At 39.2% G+C, this 22,098-nt stretch overlaps 2 protein-coding genes and 1 non-coding gene across 3 annotated transcripts; 2 read left to right on the top strand and 1 right to left on the bottom strand.

Moving 5' to 3' along the window:
* The first annotated feature begins 15,966 nt into the window (after positions 1 to 15,966).
* On the top strand, positions 15,967 to 16,661 carry LOC140889334 (uncharacterized). Its single transcript, XM_073297051.1, has 2 exons — positions 15,967 to 16,186; positions 16,255 to 16,661. The coding sequence occupies exons 1-2, from the start codon at positions 15,967 to 15,969 to the stop codon at positions 16,659 to 16,661; spliced, it is 627 nt and encodes a 208-aa protein (XP_073153152.1).
* Positions 16,326 to 16,432, bottom strand: LOC140893941 (small nucleolar RNA R71). Its single transcript, XR_012153499.1, has one exon. It is a non-coding gene; the product is annotated as a small nucleolar RNA R71 (small nucleolar RNA).
* A 51-nt stretch (positions 16,662 to 16,712) lies between the features above and the next one.
* LOC140889333 (uncharacterized) lies at positions 16,713 to 21,798 on the top strand. The gene is made up of 8 exons (XM_073297050.1): positions 16,713 to 17,100; positions 17,182 to 17,561; positions 17,642 to 18,014; positions 18,254 to 18,498; positions 19,258 to 20,292; positions 20,408 to 20,510; positions 20,705 to 21,033; positions 21,544 to 21,798. Exons 1-8 carry the CDS (start codon positions 16,713 to 16,715, stop codon positions 21,796 to 21,798), a joined length of 3,108 nt encoding a protein of 1,035 aa, XP_073153151.1.
* Positions 21,799 to 22,098: the final 300 nt, after the last annotated feature.

Raw genomic sequence — 22,098 nt, 5'->3', positions numbered from 1 at the left:
ACTACTTGAGCATGAAGCTTCAAATCGACACACGCATCGATACAAGCATACTTCCGTCCAAGTCTCTCTGCATGTCCTCCAGCGAAGAACTCCGGAGAAATGGCACGTGATAGCTAACCATCTATGCTCTGCGTCAGTGCATGTCAGTCGACTTCTTCTGCTCACGATCTACCATCAGCGTTCTTCTTGTATCTAAATCATGCTTTTGAACATGAAGTTTTCCGTATGCCTACCAAAAGCATCGATACAAGCATACCGGCAAAACCATGTTCTGCACAAGGTTAAAGACCTCACTCTCAAAACCTGTCATGCTTTAGGCACTCGAGGCATTCTCTGGTGAAGGTCTATCTGACAATCTCTCCAACTATGAGTAGAGAATCTTCAAGGACTGGAACCACATGTATTATTATACACCATTCGTTCCAAAAAGCCCTCAGAGGTATCTGACGTGATATAACCGATCTTCTCTTCCAGTCTTCCCTGGCTGAAATCCATATGTTTTTCGATCAACATCCCAATTCATTGAATGATGAATCGTCCACAGCAGTCAGTCTATCTATCGATATGCTACTACTGGTGTTCTCATCACTGTTGCATTCCTTATAGTAAAAACTTCTGCCGCAAACCTTGGCAATGAAAAACCAAATTTTCTTTCGCTAGCCTCAATCAATCCTACAAGGATAATCAAGAAGTCTTATTATCAATTTCCTAAGTCCCTTGCATGCAGTGCTCTGATACCATAAATGTAGCGACCCGACCCAGAACCACTACCTAATCAGAGTTAAGAGCATAATTAAGCATGCATTAAATAAAATCGCTGCGGAAGACTAAAATACAAGCAGACCGGCAGAATACAACCGGCTAACAAACTTGATTTATACAACCCAATCGAATTACTTTAAATAAAACCTACAGCTAATCCTGCTGTCTTCAAGGTTACTGGCTAATCCAGGCTCCTGGTGCTCAATCCTGCACCTATACCTGCCCCATCGAATAGGGTATCCAGATACACAAAAAATACTGGACGTGAGCTCTAAGCTCAATACGAAAGCACGGATAAACATACAAATATGATGCATGCAAATGACCGGGTATCCATATCTGGGATAACTGTATACACACTGCTCAAACTGGCGCCTGGGATATAAGCTCGTCACATCGGGGTAGCTAACCACTATGTGCGACCACTCATTCCCGAGGTATCAGAACCTAAGGGTACTCGATATCAAACATCCTAACAGGGCTGAGCAACCCTAACTAGCTCGTCTCGAAAGATATACAGATGTACAGGCACAAGATAATATGCACATGCCGCATAACAATAATAACATGAAAACACATAAATGCAACATATAAGCATGCATATCCGCTGGCAATCTCAGTCAGTACTTACGTACCTTTCTAAGGCAGTCCTAGTAGTCCCACTCTAGGTTCCAAGCCTATCATCAAGTCTACAATGCAAATACCCATGCATCATTCAATAAGCTCTAAAAGCCTTAACTAAGCTATTGCATACTCCTAAATAATTTAAGGAGACCATAGCTATACCTGCATCCATCGTCAGCCCTTTGCTATCGAGTGCCTCAAAACTAGGCCACAGCTCTGAAAGAGTGGGTGCCCGGTGAGCCAACTTGTGGCTAAGGGCTTTGATGACTCTTTGTATAAACAATCTTTTGTTTAATATAATTTACACTTTTATAATGGCAATGACTTTATCTTTCTTCATATTGTTATATTGTGATATACTATTGTTGTTTTGATAAAGACCTTGAATATACTATAGTGTATGTAAGATGTGGTAGTACATGGGAATGTCTATCATGAAACACATCTTATAGTCACTGTATATTCTAAATGGTTCCTAGTCGATTGAGCCGTCCGTTGATAAGGATAAGGATCGCTCGAGATTGAGACTAGCATTTGCGATGCCGAGTACCATGTTTCATTGGTATGGAACATAGAGATGTTCAAAGCATGCAAATGGATATTCATACGATGAATGATCGAACTAACCTATCCGGACTTTCCAAGTGGTTATCACTTATTGAGTGGATAAAGTCCGCGGTTTTGGTTGTACACCATTAGTCCTTAATACTTGAAACATCATTGAGACTCTATATGCTAGTACTGTACTTTGACTCGTTTATCGACTCTATTGGGGTCATCAGGTGTCGGGATTGGGTACAGTTACAACACATATAGGAGTCGATGCTTTGTTGTCAAGGATTCACCACATACTTGCGAGTGTGGATATCCTATGCAATCTGAGGAGATATTAGTGTGACGAATCTCTGGCCAGAGTACATGATGTGTTTTAAGAAATGGTTTCTTAGTAGTACATGCTATGTCACTATTTGATCTTCAAGATGCATTGCATAGTTATCGAATCTCGAACGACTCTCGATTTACCAATGGTTGTTGATTCGATCGGGATATTTGGATGAAGGGACCGTACTGTACGCTAACCAAAATCTATTGGTTCTTGCAGGCACTATCAGTGATACCTAGGGAATCATGGGGCAATGTTGCTAGGCGCTCTTACCATGATTCGATGGGCAAGTCGGAAATTGTTGTTCCGAGTCACAAGGAGTTGTGAGCCCACGGCTAGCTGTATCCCTGAACCATTGAGGGTCACACAGAGTAATGGATTTTTAATCCCCGTTGATATAGTTAAATTTAAAGAGTTAAATTTAATGAACAAAGAAGTAGGACTTCTTATATCAGAGTAGAGGAGTAAAATTTCCTAAAATGACATAGGGATGGACATTTTTGAAAATCACTGAATTCGGATTAAGAAAATTTATCTTGACTTTAAAAGATGCAGAAATGATTTCTGTGCACATTGGTGAAATTGGTTTATCAATCTGAGTCACGATGAATTTTATATTAATTTCTGAACATGCGGGCTTTGCTTGTCAGGCTTGAACTTATGACTAATGGACCCTAAGCTGTTAGCAGCCTACATTATAAATAAGTTATTGCAGTACAGAAATTACACAACAGAGGTCACAAAATATTTTCAAAAACCCTGGTTTTTCTTAACAGTGGCCGCCGCCCCCTCCCTCTCTGTTCTGAAAATTCCAGCCTGTGAATTTTGAATTTGCAGTCTGGTTTAACGGATCAAATTCGTTAATTCTCTTCGTGGAAACTTCTGATAGATTTTCTAGTGCAATCTATCAGAGGGATTAAATTTCCGTTCTTGGACCTGATTGAAGAACAGTTCGTCCATTAGTTCCTGGGATATACAACAAGAGCAGAGCAATCTGTTGGTGTCCATAATCTCGTTTCGAGATTGGAGGTAAAAATTTAATTGTGATTTAATTTTTACACACACAATTTAATCGTAAAGTTTTGATACCCATTATGGAATCGTTCCATATAAAATTTTTAAACTTCCGCTGCACTGGGTATAAATTCTGATTGATCTGATCACCGTTTTACAACAGTGGTATCAGAGCCAGGTTGCTCAGATCAAGCGATTAAATTAATCGATTGTACAAATATATTTAAGCCTCGGTTTTTGAAACAAAATAAATTTTTTTTTTAAATAATTTTTTTTTTCTGGCAATACACGGGCAGCGATGGTTGCTGCCCAGGGCAGCGCACGCCGCTGCCCATGGGCGGCGACATGATCGCTGCCCAGGGCAGCAATCGTCGCTGCCCTAGGGGCAGCGATGGGCTGCCCGGCCCGAGCCCCTTTGGGGCGCGGGCAGCCCGGGAGCGTCCCGGGCGGCCCGGGAAAATTAATTTTTATTTTTAAAATTAAAATTTTAATATGTTAAAATTCTATTTTTGGTCCGATCGAAAATTGTTTTGATTGGTCCACGAGGCGTCGGATCGAATTGTTCGAGTCCGAAAATTTTAAAATTGATTTTTTGGATAAATTTGAATTTTTGGAAAATTTATAGATTTTATCCGTTAAATCAGATTTTATGAAATTAATTATTTTTGGTACAATTGATGATAAGATATGATCTTATGGAAATATTGAGTAAAATATGATTTTATGTATAAAATTGGATTTTATATGTAAAATATGATTTTATTTGATAAAAAGATAAAATATGATTTTGTATGTAAAATAAGATTTTATATGGAATATGATTTTATCCTTTTAATTTAAATTGCCATTGCATGTTATCCAATAAATTAATTTTGAATTAAATATTATTGGATAAGGATGATCGATTGCCATGACCAATTTTGTAGGTGTATGTTAGGAATTTACATTTGTTTTTATTATTGTTGAATTTATTAATGGGCCTGGTTTATGGCCCAATATGAATTGTCATATGTAATAAAAGTGGGTCTGGTTTATGGCCCGTTCCCACCCCTTAAAATGTATCCCCTACTTGTCATAGTTATTTATTGTAAATACATTAGACTTAGTGGGAGATGAAGATTTGAAGACGGAGGTGGGCCCAGCAGGCAATAAAGACTGAAGAAATGTAAATTGGAAGCTCAATGTAATAGGATTGCATTGCATACCTGCATATTACCTAGGATTGGACTAAGACTCGTGATTGGCAACCACGGGTCGATTAGAAATGGAATCGATCATCCTATATAATATATGATATTATCGTTGTATGCATGTTTTAGACTAAATTGTATGAATCCCGCAAGCATACAAATTTTAAAATGATGAGACAAATTTTCAAAATTAAAATCCCTCATTTTAAATATGATTTAAAATTGATATCAAGATAAATAAAGGAAATTTAAATATTGTTTAAATGTTTCTACCTTCCATCAACGATCAATGTATGAGATGCTACCCGCGGATACGGTCCGGCTCATATTATTGGGGGGGCCCGTTCGTCGGAAAGCTGTACATTGGATCGACAAATATTGTAAGTTGGGTGGAACTCCCATGGGATCGGCTCATATTATTGGGGGATCCACATGGCGACCGTCCATCACAACTTAATATTGATGGGTCATATTGACATGTCACAATAAACGGCGTCATATTATTGGGCCCTTATTGGACATGAGGTAAAAACGTGGAGGTTGCTTTGGAAGCAATTGGGCTCTACCTTTGGAAAATTATGGTTGGCTGATATTATTCGGGACCATAGTTTGTCAATTGGACTCCATGTTCTCACTAAGGAAAACAGTTTCCCGTTTTCACTAGAGGGTAGTGAAATCGTTAAAATAGTGGGAGTGAGATTCATAAAATAAATTTCGCCTATTTTATGTCTTAGTAAATTAATTAAACAATCACTGATAATTGTCTGTTTCTTTTCAGTATTTCATAAAGATGAATTCGCGCAATCCACTATTCTCTATTCTCGAACAAAATAAACTGACTGGCGCAAACTATACGGAATGGTTCCGTAAGTTGAAGATTGTCTTGACCTCGGAGAAGATTCTCTACGTGTTAGAAAAATCTCCTCCGAAGGAAGCACCAGCTGATATAAGTCTGGAAGAGTTGACCAAACTTGATAAATGGTGGGACCATGATATCAAGGCCAAATGCTATATGCAAGCCTCGATGTCTGATGAACTCCAGAGGCGATTTGAGGACACCGTGAATGCTGCTGACATTCACGTACAACTCAAGGAACTTTTTGGGGCTCAATCAAGAGCTGAAAGGTTCGCTACTGTAAAAGAGCTAATGACGTGTCGCATGCGTGAAGGGACTTCGGTCCGTGATCATGGGGTACGAGTGATTTGGCTCATACAGAAGTTGGTAACGCTTGATTTGGTGTTGGAGCATGAACTCAGCGTGGACTTATTACTTCTCTCTCTTCCTTCTTCGTTTGATGGATTTGTGGTGAATTTCAATATGAACAAGATAGAGGCCTACCTTGAAGAGATGGTCAATATGCTTGTAACATATGAAGCCACTTTAAAGAAGGATAAACCAGTTCTCTTGGTGGGCTCCTCTTCTTCAGCTAAGAAGGGGCCAAGTACAAAGGGTAAAAAACGTTCTGCCCTACCCAAGAAAACCGGACCCGAGAAGAAGAACAAGACAAGGGCTTCAAACATGGAAAAGTCCAAGGATGTTTGCCATTACTGCAAGAAACCCGGTCATTGGAAACGTAACTACAAGGAATATCTAGAGCAGTTGCGAACTGCGAAGGGTATGTTCTATATTGAAATAAATGTTTCACTTAATACTACTTCTTGGGTATTGGATACCGGATGTGGATCTCACATTTGCAATGATTTGCAGGTGATGACAAGAAGTCGCAAGCTTAGAATGGGTGAGACCCAGCTGAGGCTCGGAAATGGTTCTAGAGTTGAAGCTAAAGCTGTGGGAGATGTTTATTTAATTTTGCAGAACGATTTTAAGTTACTTTTGAGAGATGTTTTATTTGTTCCAGATTTGATTAAAAACATTATTTCTGTTTCTATGCTTGATAGAGATGATTATTCTTGCAATTTTGTGAATGAGATTTGCAATATTTACAAGAATGAATGTTTGATTGGAAATGGACAACTTGAAAACGATCTATATAACTTAAAATTAAAAGACGTTCCAATAAATTATGTTGATAAACCGGTAACAACAAACAAAAGGAAAATCGATAGTCAAAACCCGGCAAGCCTTTGGAATGCTAGGCTAGGTCATATTTCCTCAAGGAGGATGAACAAGCTAGTTGGAGAGGGCATGTTTGATATGTCTGATATTAACTCTCTACCAACTTGTGAGTCCTGCCTGAAAGAAAAAATGACTAAATCTCCTTTTAAGGGGAAACCTGAGCGTAGTCAAAATCTGTTGGATTTGATCCATACAGACGTTTGTGGTCCATTTAGAATTGGTACTCAATATGGCCACACCTACTTCATTACCTTTACTGATGATTATTCAAGGTATGGGTATTTATATTTAATGAAATATAAGTCTGAAGCATTTGAAAAGTTCAAAGAATTCAAGGCTGAAGAAGAAAACAAACTAGGTAAAAGTATTAAAGCGCTTCGATCGGATCGAGGTGGAGAATACTTAAGTACGGAGTTTTTGGACTATCTGAAAGAGAATGGGATTCTCTCTCAGTGGACTCCTCCTATGACACCACAACTGAATGGTGTATCGGAGCGTCGTAATCGAACTTTGTTGGACATGGTTCGATCCATGATGAGCTTCACTGAGCTTCCACCTTCGTTTTGGGGCTATGCGCTTGAAACGGCGGTATTGTTGTTGAACAACGTCCACACAAAAGCAGTGGACAAAACACCATACGAGTTATGGAATGGCAAAGCTCCTAAGTATTCGTACTTGAGGATTTGGGGATGTCCTGCTTACGTGAAGCAGACAGTGGGAGATAAGTTGGATAGTCGATCCACCTTATGTTATTTTGTAGGGTATCCGAAGAATTCAATCGGATATTATTTCTATCATCCTGCTGAAACAAAGGTGTTTGTTTCAAGGAATGCCACCTTCTTGGAGAAGGAGTTCTTATTGGATAAGAAAGGCGAGATGATGGAACTCGAAGAAATTCGAGAAGAACCCAAAATACAAAATAATGATCCTACACCTCAGGAACCAATGATGGACACGCCTATACCTAGAAGATCCGAGAGGACTTCTAGACCTCCTATTCGATATGGTCTTCTTCTTGAAGGGGATCAAGATGAACCCGATGTTGGATGTGATCCAAGAAACTTCAAGGAAGCAATTTTCTGATGCGGATTCAAATTTATGGCTTGAAGCTATGCAGTCGGAAATAGATTCGATGCATACAAACCAAGTTTGGTCTTTAGTAGATCCTCCCGATGGAATTGTTCCAATAGGGTGTAAATGGATCTACAAGAGAAAGTTTGGGCCTGATGGTAAGGTATTGACCTACAAGGCACGATTGGTGGCGAAAGGTTACACTCAAAGACAAGGAGTTGACTATGATGAAACTTTTTCACCAGTTGCAATGTTCAAGTCCATAAGAATCCTTATTGCCATAGCTGCTTGGTATGACTATGAGATATGGCAAATGGATGTGAAGACTGCATTTCTTAATGGAAACATTAAGGAAGAGATCTATATGATGCAGCCTGAGGGATACACATCCGTGGGAAGCGAGCATAAGGTATGCAAACTTCAGAGATCAATCTATGGTCTCAAACAAGCATCAAGAAGTTGGAACCAGAAATTTGATGAAACAATAAAAGATTTTGGTTTCATCAAGAACCCGGAGGAACCGTGCGTGTACAAGAAAGTAGTTAAGGATGCTGTGACATTCTTAGTACTTTATGTTGATGACATCCTACTCATTGGGAATGCCGTAGGGATGTTGCAGTCAACAAAGATATGGTTATCAGGTAGATTCTCGATGAAAGATTTGGGTGAGGCATCCTATATTCTAGGGATACAGATCTATAGAGATAGATCTAAGAGAATGATAGGACTCACTCAAGCATCCTACATCGACACCATATTGAAAAGGTTTTCAATGGATGGGTCCAAGAGAGGACATCTACCTATGTGTCATGGAGTTTCTCTATCCAAGTCTATGTGTCCCAAGACTGATGAAGAGATAGAGAAAATGACACATGTACCATATGCGTCAGCCATAGGTAGTATCATGTATGGCATGATATCTACCAGACCGGATGTAGCATTTGCTCTGAGTGTCACGAGCAGATATCAATCTAATCCCGGTCAAATGCATTAGAAAGCCGTGACGGACATTCTTAAGTACTTACGAAGGACTAAGAATATGTTCATGGTATATGGAGGAAGAGAATTGAAATTGGAAGGCTATACCGACTCTAGCTTCCAAAGTGACGTGGATGACTTGAAGTCAACCTCTGGATTTGTGTTCATGCTCAATGGCGGTGCTGTCTCTTGGAAGAGTTCCAAGCAGGACACCACAGCGGATTCCACCACTGAGGTAGAATACATTGCGGCATCAGCTGCTGCTAAAGAGGCCGTTTGGATGAGGAATTTTGTCCAAGAGTTGGGCGTTATTCCTGAAGTTGTTGGTCCAGTCCCGGTGTACTGTGACAACATGGGTGCCATTGCTCAGGCAAAGGAACCAAGGTCTCATCAAAGATCCAAACACATACTGAGGAAATACCACATCATCCGGGAGATTGTGGAAAGAGGAGACATCATTGTCGAGAGAGTGGCCTCTACAGACAATATCGCTGATCCACTTACTAAGCCCTTGCCAGGACCATTATTTGACAAACATCGCGAAGCAATGGGTCTACGTAATATGACTAGTTGGCTTTAGGGCAAGTGGGAGATTGAAAGAGTGGGTGCCCGGTGAGCCAACTTGTGGCTAAGGGCTTTGATGACTCTTTGTATAAACAATCTTTTGTTTAATATAATTTATACTTTTATAATGTCAATGACTTTATCTTTCTTCATATTGTTATATTGTGATATACTATTGTTGTTTTGATAAAGACCTTGAATATACTATAGTGTATGTAAGATGTGGTAGTACATGGGGATGTCTATCATGAAACACATCTTATAGTCACTGTATATTCTAAATGGTTCCTAGTCGATTGAGACGTCCGTTAATAAGGATAAGGATCGCTCGAGATTGAGACTAGCATTTGCGATGCCGAGTACCACGTTTCATTGGTATGGAACATAGAGATGTTCAAAGCATGCAAATGGATATTTATACGATGAATGATCGAACTACCCTATCCGGACTTTCCAAGTGGTTATCACTTATCGAGTGGATAAAGTCCGCGGTTTTGGTTGTACACCATTAGTCCTTACTACTTGAAACATCATTGAGACTCTATATGCTAGTACTGTACTTTGACTCGTTTACCGACTCTATTGGGGTCATCAGGTGTCGGGATTGGGTACAGTTATAACACATATAGGAGTCGATGCTTTTTTGTCAAGGATTCACCACATACTTGCGAGTGTGGATATCCTATGCAATCTGAGGAGATATTAGTGTGACGAATCTCTGGCCAGAGTACATGATGTGTTTTAAGAAATGGTTTCTTAGTAGCACATGCGAATTCACTATTTGATCTTCAAGATGCATTGCATAATTATCGAATCTCGAATGACTCTCGATTTACCAATGGTTGTTGATTCGATCGGGATATTTGGATGAAGGGACCGTACTGTACGCTAACCAAAATCTATTGGTTCTTGCAGGCACTATCAGTGATACCTAGGGAATCATGGGGCGATGTTGCTAGGCGCTCTTACCATGATTCGATGGGCAAGTCGGAAATTGTTGTTCCGAGTCACAAGGAGTTGTGAGCCCACGGCTAGCTGTATCCCTGAACCATTGAGGGTCACACAGAGTAATGAATTTTTAATCCCCGTTGAGATAGTTAAATTTAAAGAGTTAAATTTAATGAACAAAGAAGTAGGACTTCTTATATCAGAGTAGAGGAGTAAGATTTCCTAAAATGACATAGGGATGGGCATTTTTGGAAATCACTGAATTCGGATTCAGAAAATTTATCTTGACTTTAAAAGATGCAGAAATGGTTTCTGTGCACATTGGTGAAATTGGTTTATCAATCTGAGTCACGATGAATTTTATATTAATTTCTGAACATGCGGGCTTTGATTGTCAGGCTTGAACTTATGACTAATGGGCCCTAAGCTGTTAGCAGCCCACATTATAAATAAGTTATTGCAGTACAGAAATTACACAACAGAGGTCACAAAATATTTTCGAAAACCCTGGTTTTTCTTAACAGTGGCCGCCGCCCCCTCCCTCTCTGTTCTGAAAATTCCAGCCTGTGAATTTTGAATTTGCAGTCTGGTTTAACGGATCAAATTCGTTAATTCTCTTCGTGGAAACTTCTGATAGATTTTCTAGTGCAATCTATCAGAGGGATTAAATTTCCGTTCGTGGACCTGATTGAAGAACAGTTCGTCCATCAGTTCCTGGGATATACAACAAGAGCAGAGCAATCTGTTGGTGTCCATAATCTCGTTTCGAGATTGGAGGTAAAAATTTAATTGTGATTTAATTTTTACACACACAATTTAATCGTAAAGTTTTGATACCCATTATGGAATCGTTCCATATAAAATTTTTAAACGTCCGCTGCACTGGGTATTAATTCTGATTGATCTGATCACCGTTTTCCAACAAGCTCCGCTACGACGCCTGGATCGCTATGCTACTTCCGGTTTCCCCACGGGACGCCTAGAATTCCATAGATCTGAGTTAGAAGGCTAAGGAATTGAGAGAGAAAAGAGGAATGGTGCACTTCAAAAATGAGCTCGGCACCCCTTATTTATAGACGGCAATCGGAGCTTCCGAACCGCGATCGGAACGTCCGAACACGATCGGAACGTCCGATCCTGCCATCGGATCTTCCGATCTTGCATTATCTGCCACGTGTCAAAATATCACTGGTTGACTTCGGATAGGGCGATCGGAGCTTCCGATCCCGATCGGAGTTTTCGATCCTGCCACACGTCATGCATGACGTAAAATTGGTCGGAGCTTCTGATCCTGCATCGGAGCTTCCAATCTCACCTTCGGAGCTTCCGATCCGTCCGATACCAAATTGGTTTTTAATTAACATAATTAATCTTTTACCAATTTCGGGTACGGGGTACTACATGGCACAACAAAATGCTTAAACACAAATAAAGCATCAACACCAACCTGAATCTCACACTGGTTCAGTTCTGACTTTTCTTCAACGAATACTGATAAATCGAATCAAATATCTGAACGATCTTGATCTTCTCAAACAATTTTGATTTGGTTCGAAAGCAAAAATGATGATAGAACTCCTATCTGCTTCGAATTCTAAACCGAAAGTGCCGTATTCATCAATCAAGGAGAAATCCGATAGTAGATAAAATAAAACAGATATTCCGTCTTAGAGCATCCGCTGGTGCATACAATTTATTCGATTAGAATGGATTTCCAATCGGAAATCCTTAGTACTTCTAATCATCTTCTCTTTCTCATACTCAGTCTGTACGGAGAAACCAGTACTAAAGCTTCCAAGATCAGGAAGATTAAGGAATATCCCCATAAGAAAATAGATACTAGATCTTTTAATCAATAAGACTGCTTAGAGCTCAAAATCCAGAATCAGAGATTGAGTCTCGAGTGTCTTCAGCTGTTTTGATGCTCGTGCAATAAGTGACTCTTCTGAACAAGAATATACCTCAAATCTCAATAAGAAGAAGTGCAAAGCACCGTAAGGTCATCAATACAAAAGGAATAACATAATAATGAAGCGCTGATCAACCTTTTCTTCAAACAATAAGAACTGGTCTCATAAGATTAAGTCTAGACAGAAGAATATATTCTGCTGAGTAATCGGCTTCACAACCGATAAGAATCCCTTGAAGAGTCTGCGATAGAACTTGCTAAACCAAGAATCATCAAATTCCAGGTAAGGACGTTGCTCTAGATTAATTCCTATCGGCTCTGGTCTTGAGGTGATTAACAGAATTTCCACCTCCAGATAATATGATCGAGGAAGGACAACTCGATCCAATCAGAATTTAGACGTCGATAGAAAAGCATCATACTTCTCGGCATGCAAATATGCAAACAACTCTCAAGAATCTGAGAGATCAATACGACTCTTTGAACGGATAAGAATTTCATCGATAAGAATATTCACAATTTCATTCAAATATCTCTGAAGGATCTAGCTCCTAATATTCGATAGCACTGCAGGAGCGTCTGCCAAAACAACAGCAAGACAAAGTTCAAGCGACCATACCTCATTTTGAGTCCGGTCTAAGGAAGATGATATTCTGATCTCAGTTCAAGCTAAAGTCAATTGGACGGATCGAAATCAAAACTGGAAGCTCATCCTGCTATATCATCGTCTGCAAATTCTATAACCACTGGTATATCAACCAGATCGGGTTAAAATTCAGGAAATCATCTGCAAACATCAAGAATTCCTCCGCACACTTCTGAATAAACGGTCATTCTACAGAACAAAAATCAATAAAATATACGAATCAAGAATTCTTACCGGAGGATTCCACTCATCTAAAGAATCAGATCTGAAATTGACAACCTTTTGAAAATGTTCCTTGGTTGCTCTATACTTGGTTAAACAGCTCAACGGATAATTAAAAACAAAAATCCGATAACCTAAAATACCATACTGCCCAGTTCAATCCTATTCCCATCCAAATCAAGAGTTTCTACTAGAACCCCAAAAGCTAAAAAAAAGGGTGAATGCATCAAACTAGATTCCTCAAGTAAAAAGGTAGGGAAAGTACAAATATCTAACATTTAACAGGCAGAAAAACCAAATTTGAATGGTTACCTGTCATATCATCTCCAGATGCAAGCCCGAGTCTGCGGAACCTCATTAAGAGCAAATACTAAAGTCTGTTGCATCAGAGGTTGATTCATATTCGGATAACCTCCTAGTCTATTCTGCTGCAACGGCTGAAAGGAATGAACCACAGAAGCTTGCTACCCCTGTTGAACCATCAGTCTAAAATAATGCCCTAACCGAGATCCAACGTTATCGTGCTGAGGACATCTCCTCGCATAGTGTCCGGTCTGATGGCAGATATTGCAACTACCATAAATTCCAAGACAATGCTCGCTGGGGTGTAGACCTTCACAATTGCTGCAAGGTAACCGCAAAATCCAAAACTCTGACCTAAATCAAACTGTTTCGATCCGCTAAAGCTAGAAGAACTGCTTCCAGAATTCTGAATTGATTACCCTACGGTTGAAGGTGACCTCTTATGTTATTCCCTCTATGCCTGGTCTATTGATGCAACTGAATCTGCTGCAGAAATTCGGATTAAACAAACACCAAGAAATAGTCATACCTTGATTCTCTAATTCTTTCCTCTTCGAGAACCCCCAACTTCTCGCAAATCCTTAATGTTGAAAAACAACTAATCGAGTTCTACGGTCATACATGTAGACCATAGAATCAAATATCTGACCGATCTCTACTAACCAGCTTTCACATCCTGCGGTAATCTCAGTACTCCTCAGAGTTGGCGGTTAAAACGACTGAAATCTCATCAATCATGCTTCCATCGGTGACGGATAGATATCCATATGATCAGTCTCAGTATTACTCTATACAATCTAGATTCTAAGTAGTTTGATTTCTGTTCAATATTCATCAAGTACAATATCTCGTGTTCAAGAGAGTTATGACACGATTACCTCGATCTTCAAACTTTCGGTGTCCAAAAACCTCTATTATGCTTACTCATGCCATTGACGGAATCCGAATTTGAACATGAATAAATACAGTTTGTATCGCAATTAACTCATGCTTTATCAATTAAATCATAAAATCATGTAATTCAATTCAATTTAAAATAATAACGCATGCTCGCATGGTATTTAAATAAATCACTTTAAATCATTCAACCACATGCGAGAAATCAATTCATGTGGACTCGATCGGCCCCGCTGATAGGAGTCATTTTTCCTTGTTTTATTGTTTGTTTTATTAGTGTTTTGCATTCGTTCTTAGTCGTCTTGTTAGTGTTTTTCTAATTTTATTTGCATTTAGTGTAATGTTGTGTGTTTTGTCTACTTCTATTGATTTGTGGTTAAATTTGCAGGAAAAATAAAAAAAAAGAAATATTTCTGGCTTCACAAGGGGGTGCGCTCGGTCTGCAGAAAAGAGCAGACCGAGCACTGGCATAATCAGAGGAGGCAGTGAGTTGAAGACTTTTGAGCGCTCGGTCGGTGAAAATATGCAGACCGAGCGCTGGCATTATTTGCTCTGGCTGAAGGTTGGCCAACTTTGGGCGCTCGGTTGGTGAATTTTTGTAGATAGAGCGCCCACGCGGAATTTTGGAAACTTTTATTTTGGGAGTTTTAAAAGGAAAGGACTCTGGGGGCAATATATATAACATCTTTTCAGACGTTTTGAAGGTTGGAAAAACACAGCAAAGCACGGCAGAGGCGGCTCTGAAGATCGAAGTTTCTTCTTCTCGTTGGGAGTTCTTCTTCTTTACGATTTCTGAATTCTTTTGTTAAAAACTTTATTAGTTTGAATTTTATTATGAGTTGTAGTAGCTAAACTTTATTTTGTTGGAATTTAGGGGATCCTAACCCCGAAACATGTTTTTGTGATTGAATCGTTGGACAAATTGATTGATTTTTATATGAGTAATTATTTTTATCATGGTTTATTATTCTATGTTGAGAAGTAGCTAAATTTAACATAGATTCATAAGTTGTGAATTGCTGTCGAGAGATAGATTCATGATTAGGACGAGCGATAAAATCCATGGACTTAAAATATGCATAGAGATATGATATTTAGTACATGTTGATAACCATAGACCATCAGGTTGAATGTTGTAGGAATTCAATGAACGCAAAGCAACCAGTAATGATAAATAATCAAAGAGATTGGCATAAACTCGAGAGAGAGTGTCGATATTTCAGGAATTCTTGTCAAATTTATGAGTGTAAAAGTAATTTCAAGTGTCCAGATTCAATTAGGGGGAAGGTGAACCGAGATTCCAACAAAACTTCTTCATATTATATTTTTCTGTGCTAAGCATTGCTGTGGTTTATTTTATTTTCATTCAAGTAATTTTAAATCGAACTATTTACTTTATAATTTTAGAATAATAACAAAATCAAATTTTCGTTACTTTGGGGTATAGAAATTAAATAATGAATCATTGTGACGTAGTCCCCGAGGACGATACTCATACTCAGTACACTTTTCTATAACTTGAGTCGTGCACTTGCGATAATTTTGAGCAGAAAAGAGATACTATTACATTGAATTTAAGTGTTGGTATTTGCTCGATCAAGTTTTTGGCGCCGTTGCCGGGGACTATTGATTACTTTGATTTTTCTTATTTTATTTTCTCTACTTCAATTTTAATCTTTATTTTCATTTGTGAACTGCAGGATTCTCTTGCAGTGCATGCAACATTCACCCAAAAGAGAACTCTTGCCTTTTTATCCAGAAATTGAAAGAACTTTCCTCAGAAGAAGAAGGAAACAAAGAGAAGCAATGTAAGAACAAGAACGACTACGTGGAGATGGAGAAGCAGAGAATATTGCACCACCTATCTATAGATCCATGATGGACAGTGCTTTACCATCCATCAAAAATGCCAGACCAAGCATCATCAGGCCAACCATAGCAGCAAATCAGTTTGAAATAAAGCCTGCAATTATTCAAATGGTGCAAAACACAGTCCAGTTTGGTGGGATGACAATAGATGATCCATATGCTCTCCTGACAATTTTTCTAGAAATCTGTGACACTTTTAAGATGCAGGGATTTTCCGATGACGCTATTCGTTTGCGTTTATTCCCTTTTTCTTTAAGAGTTTTAAAGCTAAAGAATGGCTAACAAATCTACCTGTAGGGTCCATCACTACTTGGGATGATCTAGCAAAGGCCTTCCTGACTAAATACTTCCCATCGTCCAAATCAATGAAACTAAGAGCTGACATCACAATATTTACTCAAGGTGAACATGAAACACTCTATGAAGCATGGGAGCGTTACAAAGATCTACTGAGGAGATGCCCACATCACCAACTACCAGACGGTCTTGTGGTACAAAATTTTTATTATGGTCTTCCTCACTTAAATCGTACTATGTTAGATGCAGCTGCAAGTGGAAATTTGTTACAAAAATCACCAGAGGACGGATATGAGTTAATTGAGGAGATGGCATCCAGTAGCTATCATCCTCAATCAGAGAGAAATGCTGTCAAAAGACCCGCAGGAATGCATCAAGTTGATGCATTCACTTCAGTAGCCGCCTAGCTAGAGGTAATGAATAAGAGGATATAAGAGCTAACTCTAGGGCATTCTGCGATGTGTATTCAAGAGGTGTGGTGTGAGAAATATGGTGCTGAACACTTGACAAAAGATTGTCAAACTGGCAATCCATCATTTCAGCCAGATGGAGGAATGGTAAACCATGTAGGAAATCAGAATCGCCCCAGGAATGACCCACTCTCAAACACATATAATCCAGGGTGGAGACAACATTCAAATTTTTTATGGGGAGGACAGAATAATAGGTCATATGGGAATCAGAATCACGGAAGACATCCTCAAGAAGAGAATTCAAGCATGGAACAGATGATACAGAAGATCATATCATCCACTGAGACCCGAATGCAGAATCAGGATGCATCAATTAAGAACTTGGAAAATAAAATAGGGCAGTTAGCTAAAGCGTTGTCCAGCAGAGAGCTAGGTACTTTACCAAGTGACACAGAAAAGAATCCAAAGGAGCAAGTCAAGGCTGTCGAATTAAGGAGTGGGAAGAAAATCTAAGGTGACAGGAAAAGCGAGAAAGAGTCAGAAACAGATATACCAGGGACAACTGCAGGTAAGTCCTCTAATTCTACACAACCACCCACATCACAGTCAAATATTGCTATTCCACCACCTTTTCATGCAGATCTCAAGAAGGCCAAACTAGATTCTCAGTTTGCCAATTTCCTAGAAGTATTCAAGAAATTGAATATAAATATCTCCTTCGCTGATGCACTGATGCAAATGCCTAGTTACGCTAAATTCCTGAAGGAGATTCTCTCCAACAAGAGAAAATTGGAGGAGCATGCAATGATTAGCCTAAAAGAAAATTGTTCTGAGCTAGTTCAGAACCAGATTCCACCAAAGCAAAAAGATCCAAGGAGTTTTTATATTCCTTGTGTTATTAATGAAGTTCAATTTCAAAAAGATTTGTGTGACTTAGGTGCGAGTATAAACTTAATGTCATATTCTGTTTTCAGGAAACTGCGCTTGGGAGAGCCAAAATCCACCAGGATGTCATTGCAATTGGCGGACAAGTCTATAAAATATCCAAGAGGGATAATAGAAGATGTGCTGGTGAAAGTCAACAAATTCATCTTCCCGGTGGATTTCATGGTGCTTGTTTGGGAAGACCTTTCCTGGCAACTGGAAAAACATTAATCGATGTCCAAAAGGGAGAGCTGCATCTGAGAGTGGGAGAGGAGAAAATTTCCTTTGATGTTTTTAATGCACCGAAATTTTCACAAAATAACGAAGAGTGTTTTCAGATTGATGTTGTGGACTCATTTCTATATGATTATGTGCAGGATACATTTCAGGAACCATTAGAAGCCACACTCATATCTCCTCATTGTGATGACATAGTCAATGGGGATATAAAAGAGATGACAACTTGAATGATAACCAGTCATGGAGAAAAGGTGGAAATCTCAAACTCGAAGATCTTGGTGACCATAAGGATTTAGTCCTCCAGAAACGAAGCCTTGAAGAACCACCAACTTTGGAATTGAAACCATTACCTAACCATCTCAAATATGTATTTTTAGGTGAGAATGAAAATTTACCTGTCATAATTTCTTCTTCTTTGACAGGTGAGATGGAGACCAGACTGCTAGATGTTCTCAAAAGTCATAAGAGTGTGTTTGCTTGGAAGGTCGCAGATATCAAAGGCATTAATCCATCTATCTGCATGCACAATATATTATTGGAAGAGAACATCAACCCCATGGTCCAACCACAGAGGAGATTGAATCCCAAGATGCAAGAAGTGGTAAAGGCTGAAACGATAAAACTTCTGGATGCAGGTATCATTTATCCCATTTCTGATAGTGCATGGGTAAGTCCGGTTCAATGTGTACCGAAAAAAGGGGGAATAACTGTCATTAAAAATGAACATAATGAGTTGATACCTACTAGGACAGTTACAGGGTGGCGTGTATGTATAGACTATAGAAAATTGAATGACGCAACCCGTAAAGACCATTTTCCCCTCCCCTTCATTGACCAAATGCTAGAAAGGCTTTCTGGGTATGAGTTTTATTGCTTTTTAGATGGGTATTCGATACAATCAAATTGCGATTGCACCTGAAGATCAGGATAAAACAACTGTCACTTGCCCATATGGTACGTTTGCCTATAGATGCATGCCTTTTGGTCTTTGCAATGATCCTGCGACTTTCAGAGATGCATGACTGCTATATTTCATGATATGGTCGAAATTTTTCTAGAAATATTCATGGATGATTTTTCCATTTTTGGTCAGTCTTTTGATGCATGTCTAAATAATCTTAACACTGTTTTGATGAGATGTGAGGAAACAAACTTGGTACTCAACTGGGAAAAGTGTCACTTCATGTTGATCGAAGGTATTGTATTAGGACACCTCATATCGGAGCAGGGAATCGAGGTGGACAGGGCCAAGGTGCAAGTCATTCAGAATCTACCCTCACCAACGATGATCAAGGGAGTCAGAAGTTTTCTAGGCCACGCCGGTTTTTATCAGCGGTTCATTAAAGATTTCTCAAAAATTTCAAAACCTCTGTCTTCATTATTAATGAAAGATAAACCTTTTAATTTTGATTCCACTTGTTTAAAGGCGTTTGAATTTCTGAGAGAACGATTGGTAACTGCACCAGTGCTGACTTCACCAGATTGGGATCTTCCATTTGAGGTAATGTGTGATGCCAGCGACTCGGCTGTCGGAGATGTACTTGGTCAAAGGATAGACAAGGTATTCCGTACTATTTACTATGCTAGCAAAACTCTGAATGAGGCTCAATTGAATTATGCTACCACTGAAAAGGAATTGCTGGCTGTAGTTTTTGCACTGGACAAATTTCACTCATACCTTGAACTCTCAAAAATCACTATTTACACTGATCATTCTGCAATTAAACACCTTTTGGCTAAGAAAGATGCAAAACCTAGGTTGATTAGATGGATTATACTCTTACAAGAATTTGAATTAGAGATAAAAGATAAAAAAGGAGTAGAAAATGTTGTTGCTGATCACCTATCTAGACTAAAATGCATTCCTGATTGTGCACAGAATGATACTGAGGACATAGATGATTGGTTTCCTGATGAGAAGTTGTTTGCCATTGAACACTCACCGTGGTATGCTAATTTTGCAAATTACTTGGTCACGAGCACACTCCCACATAATTTGTCTTTTCATCAAAAGAAAAATTTTATATCAGATGTAAAGCATTATTTCTGGGAAGAACCTTTCTTTTTTAAAATCTGTGCTGACTCTATGATCCGGAGATGTGTGGCGGAAGGAGAAATGACAAAAATCCTTAGTCATTGTCATGATCGTGAGGTAGGTGGCCATGCTGGGCCTATCAAGACGGCATCTAAGGTACTTGAATGTGGGTTTTATTGGCCCAATCTTTTTAAAGATGCGTGTGCTTATGTTCTTGAGTGTGATAGATGTCAGCGGACAAGTAATATCTCAAACCGTCATGAAATGCCATTGAATAATATTATTGAGTGTGAGATATTTGATATGTGGGGAATCAAATTCATGGGACCATTTCCAAACTCTTTTACAAAAAAATACATTTTGGTCGCCGTCGATTATGTTTCTAAATGGGTAGAAGCTGAAGCTTTTGCAACTAATGATGCACAGGTGGTTCTAAAATTCTTGAAGAAAAAATATTTTTAACCGCTTTGGTACACCCAGTGCAATTATTAGTGATGGTGGCACCCACTTTTGCAATAAACTTTTTGAAAAACTTTTGAAGAAATATGGTGTCAAGCATAAAGTTTCTACAGCTTATCATCCCCAAACGAGTGGCCAAGTCGAAGTATCCAACCGAGAAATTAAGCAAAATTTAGAAAAAAAGTGTGAGTACTAATAGAAAGGATTGGGAACTTCGAATTTATGATGCATTATGGGCCTATAGGACTGCTTTCAAAACACCTATAGGCACTTCCCCTTATAGGACTGTTGTTTGGAAAGACATGTCATTTGCCAGTTGTGTTAGAGCATAGAGCATATTGGGCTATCAAAGCATTAAATTTTGAATTTGCTGCTGCAGGTGAGAAAATATTGTTTGAGCTAAACCAATTGGAGGAATTTCGTGATCAAGCATATGATATGGCGGTGTCATACAAAGAAAGGACCAAGAGAATACATGATCGGCGCATTCATCATAGAGAATTTAAGGAAGGGGAAGCAGTTCTTCAGTTTAACTCTAGGTTGAGGCTCTTTCCTGGAAAATTGAAGTCTCGGTGGTCCGGCCCTTACAAAATCACTAAGGTGTATCCATCGGGGGCCATTGAAATCAAAGATGCAAGAAACGTGTTTTTCACGGTCAATGCTCAGAGACTGAAACACTATGTAGGGGGTGATGTCGACTCTACGCCAGTCATCACCACACTGACCGACCAAGACTAGTTCGGGGAGGAGAACAGTCGAGCTCTAGACTCTAAAATGAGAACTACTCCCTTACCTTTCTTTTATTTTATTCTATTTTGCTTTGAACTTTTTAATTTTCCGTTCTTTTGATTTCTAGTAGTTTTACTTTTCGTTTATTTATGAAAAAAAAAACTTTAAAAAGGGTTGCGCTCGATTTGCAAATTTTCAGCAGACCGAGCGCCCAAAAACACTCGAGTTACTGTTTTCTTAAAACAGGGATGCGCTCGGTCTGCTGAAATTAGCAAATCGAGCGCCCAAAAATCCTCAACTCTCTGTTTGCTTAAATCGGGTATGCGCTCGGTCTGGAATTTTCAGCAGACCGAGCGCCTAGCGCAGATACAAAATTTAAAAGTCCCGATCCCTTTCTCCTTTCTTATTTCTTTCTTTCCTTCTCCCAATTTTAAACCTACGCCGCCTCCTCTCCTCCCTATTTCTCACTCTTTCCCATCAAATTCGTAGGTACTTTCTCTGATTTTTCTGATTTCGATCAAGATGGGTCCTAAAAGAACAAAGACTGCCACCTCTCGTGCTAATCCTACTTCTTCCAACATCATTGATGGCAAGTTAATAGCCATGGAGACCAAATCACACTATGAAGCTGCAAGGATCACTCGGAATCCTATTCCAGAGCGAGGCATCGATCTATCCGAGGCTCTCACTCTTGCCCTCGGCATCCTGGAACGTGGATGGGCTGAGTTTTGCCAAACACCATAGGCGGCTATTGTTCCATTGGTAAGAGAATTCTATGCAAACGCCCCGGAACAAATAGATAGAAAAGCCTTTGTACGGGATAAGATGGTCTCTTTCGATCCTCAAGTTATCAACGATTTATTGAAAACCCCGGAGGTAGACGATAGCCTATTCCAAGAATTTAAAGCTAATCCGGATTATAATCTCATGTCTGCTGCACTGCGTTATGATGGGAATTTGTGGAAGGATTCGGCTAGGTTTGTATCTTTTAAAGAAAAGTTTTTGAAAATGGAATCGGCTTTGTGGTATGCGTTCCTCACGCAC

Source organism: Henckelia pumila, chromosome 3 (assembly GCF_033568475.1).
Source record: "Henckelia pumila isolate YLH828 chromosome 3, ASM3356847v2, whole genome shotgun sequence".
In the NCBI taxonomy this organism is placed as follows: domain Eukaryota; kingdom Viridiplantae; phylum Streptophyta; class Magnoliopsida; order Lamiales; family Gesneriaceae; genus Henckelia; species Henckelia pumila.
Note: the sequence above shows the minus strand (reverse complement) of the source record. Positions and strands in the feature narration are given on the sequence as shown.